This window comes from Poecilia reticulata, linkage group LG16 (genome assembly GCF_000633615.1).
Source record: "Poecilia reticulata strain Guanapo linkage group LG16, Guppy_female_1.0+MT, whole genome shotgun sequence".
Classification (NCBI taxonomy): domain Eukaryota; kingdom Metazoa; phylum Chordata; class Actinopteri; order Cyprinodontiformes; family Poeciliidae; genus Poecilia; species Poecilia reticulata.
The window spans coordinates 976,295-979,420 of record NC_024346.1 but is presented as its reverse complement, the minus strand read 5'-3'; the positions used below and the strand labels follow the sequence as shown (position 1 = coordinate 979,420).

General features: G+C 47.7%; 1 protein-coding gene across 5 annotated transcripts in view; it reads right to left on the bottom strand.

Annotated features, from left to right (window-relative positions):
• The window catches only part of gon4lb (gon-4 like b), a 21,205-nt gene that overhangs the window by 16,615 nt on the left and 1,464 nt on the right, over positions 1-3,126 (bottom strand). For 4 of the 5 annotated variants that reach the window (XM_017309677.1, XM_017309680.1, XM_017309679.1 and 1 more), the window contains 5 exons: positions 1,325-1,442; positions 1,066-1,208; positions 921-995; positions 557-607; positions 437-475 (listed from right to left, as the gene is read on the bottom strand). In XM_017309677.1, coding sequence (XP_017165166.1) covers positions 437-475; positions 557-607; positions 921-995; positions 1,066-1,208; positions 1,325-1,442 — 426 coding nt within the window. Of the gene's footprint in view, positions 1-436; positions 476-556; positions 608-920; positions 996-1,065; positions 1,209-1,324; positions 1,458-3,126 lie in introns of those variants that run through there. The other variant, XM_017309678.1, reaches the window with a different exon arrangement.

Below are 3,126 nucleotides of genomic sequence, written 5' to 3'. Positions count from 1 at the left end.
GCTGCTGCAGCAGGTCTGACCTGGAGGCTCCGCTGCTGCAGCAGGTCTGACTGCAGCACGGCTTCATACATCTGGGTTGTTTTGTGCGCCGCACTTCTCTAAATTTGTCCTAGTCCAAGTTTTAGTGTGAAAACTGCGCAGGGTTTGATACACGAGGCCCCGGATGTTTCTGGAAACCCTCATCAAGGCTTTCATAAAAAACTTCATCAGTTCTTGTTTCCCCTGAATCTGCATCAAAACTCACAGACTGATGATGTTTTGTCTCACTGTCTGATCTCAACTGTTCTTAAATTATACTTTTCATTAGAACAATAAGAATTTATAAAAGATCGGACCTCAGGTCACCAACCCGGCTCCAGCAGCACCGAGACCCGAACCAAGCACAGAAAAACCAGCAGCAGCATCAATTTACAGGTACAGAGAAGGCTGGGTTTACCTTGGACAGGTTTGGAGCCGGCAGGGTCCAGTTGAGACTCTACAAACAGACAGACAGACAGATCAACATGCTGGTTCTGCTCAGCTGGTTCTGCTCAGCTGGTTCTGATCCAGTACCAACCTGTCCCTGCTGAACAGCCTGCTTCAGTCTGGACCGGGTCATCTTGGTCTCCTAGGGGAAAAGAACCATATACAACATTCAGAACCAGAATCAGGGTTTACTGCAGAATGTTCTGGGTCCTTCAACAGAAGCAAATCTAGAATGGGTTCTGATCCGATTTACTGAAGGTTTGGATCATCTCCATCCACTGCTGCAGAACCATTCCGTTCAGAAACGGTTCCAGTCGGCTAGAGTCACAGACTGACCATGAGTTCAGGAACCCGTTCCCCTGCTGTTCCCAGAACCAGAACCTTCTACTGTAATCTCTTCACTGTAAAGCATCGAGTCTGATGACTCCACAGCCTGTTAGCCAATCAGAACTCACAAACATGGGCAGGTCCTGGGTGTCTCTGATGGTAGCCTTCATCATGGCGACCACGTGTTCGTGTGTTATCACCTCCTGTAGAAGATCAAGCCGTGTTACACCGAGCCCAGAACACGTCACCTTCTGGTTTACCTGGGTTACTCACGTGTAGGATGGCTCGCACGTTCCTGGACGTCAGGTTGTGCTGTCTGGACTTCCTGTCCAGGTCCAGGTCCAGCTGTCCCAGCTCCACATCGCTGCACTCACTGGCTTCCATAGCAACCAAGTCCCTGGTCRGCTCCACCTGGCCTGAATACGAGACAGAAAACAAGGTGTGAGCGACTGGCTCTGCCCACCACAGGCATTGCCCTGTCTGTGACCCCGACATCATGACCCGGCCCCCCTCCAGCTGGGTGAAAGCTTACCTGAGCCAGGTGCTGCTTCCTCTTCCTCTGACCCGCCATTCGCCACGTCTCTACTGGTCTTCGTTGATTTGATATCCAAAGGACAGAGAGTGTCTTCAGCTGGACGTCCCTGAGCCATCTGTAACGCAGAGAGCTTTACTTATTGATGAGGAGGAGTTCAGGGGGCCCGGTACCGGTACCGCCCTCAGGGGGCCCGGTACCAGTACCGCCCTCAGGGGGCCCGGTACCGGTACCGCCCTCAGGGGGCCCGGTACCGGTACCGCCCTCAGGGGGCCTGGTACCGGTACCGCTTCAGAGAAATCAGATTTGGAGAAAAAACATAAACCTTTTTGTTCTGTTTCACTCAGTTTAGAGCTGATCAGTGATTGGTTTGGATCCAAAGGACGGGTCGCTGGTGCTGCCCAATATATCCCGTCACCATGGCAACAGCAGTGTGTGTAATATCCACGTCTCAAAGGGCTGCGTGGAGCAATACCTGCCGTCTGATATTATCAGGCTGATGTCAAGTTTGATCTTAGTCTCTGCTTGGACCCTCTGCTCACTGACCAAACATGGAGGACGTCAGCTTTCTGCTACGTAGTACACTACACATCCGCCAACAGAGCTACTGGTCGCTAACAGTTACTGGTCGCTAACAGTTACTGGTCGCTAACAGCTACTGGTCGCTAGCAGTTATACTGGTCGCTAACAGTTATACTGGTCGCTAACAGCTACTGATCTTAGGCGGGAGTTCGTTCATCCAACCAGCTCCTTACATTCAGTGGGTGGCACAGGTTACTACAATCAATAGCAGCCACACAGGCTCACCCGCTAGAAGGAAACAAACGTACCCAGTACAACATTTTCATTCTATTGGCTGACAGGTTGCTAGGCAACTGTTCCAAAAGGCTGTTCCAAAAGCGAGCAGGGACTGAGGCCCGGTCCTCTCCCTCTGCGTCATGTTGATGATTAAAGGTCGTATTGTGTCCCACATTTTCCACATCCGCCCTTCGCCCCGCCCATTTTGGGTCCTATTCTGCCCTTACGTGAAGTGTATTACCCACAATTCATTGCTGCATGTGACGTTTAGAGTTAAAAGGCGGATTTATTGCAATGTTTTGTTTTTTCCATCTTTATAGAAAATTAAAAGAAAAATATCATAACATGGCACATTAGTAATAAAAAGTTTGATATGATAAACGGAGCAGAAAAAGAAGAAATTTTTCAAATGTAGCATCAGACATTTTTATTATTTTTTATATATTTGCCGTATGTTTGTCCTTAACCTGATCTTTGTTATTAGCTCCACTTTATACCAAACTAACTTTTAGCTGCATAAAACAGATGGTTTATGGGTAAAAATACTGTCTCTAATAGTCAATTGGCAGACTGATAAATTAAATATTAATGTATTTTAATGTGTAATATCTTGGAAACATGGCAAAGTTCACAGACGAGCYGTCTGTCGCAAAAAACAGAATATTTTCAAAAGTATTGAAATAATGTCTGTTCTGATGAACATGTGGGATTATATTGAATTTTCTGTATTCAACAAGTCACAACAAAACAAAAATACCTTAACTGTACATTTAAAATCATCCGTTTTGTTTTTTTAGCAGCAGAATGTAAACAGTGACCAGTCCGCCATTTTGGATGTGACGTCACGACCCAGGGCCGGTCTGTCCATGGTTCTGTCCCTGGTTCTGTTCATGGTTCTGTCCCTGGTTCTGTCCATGGTTCTGTCCCTGGTTCTGACCCTGGTTCTGTCCCTGGTTCTGTCCCTGGTTCTGTGTCCATGGTTCTGTCCATGGTTCTGTCCCTGG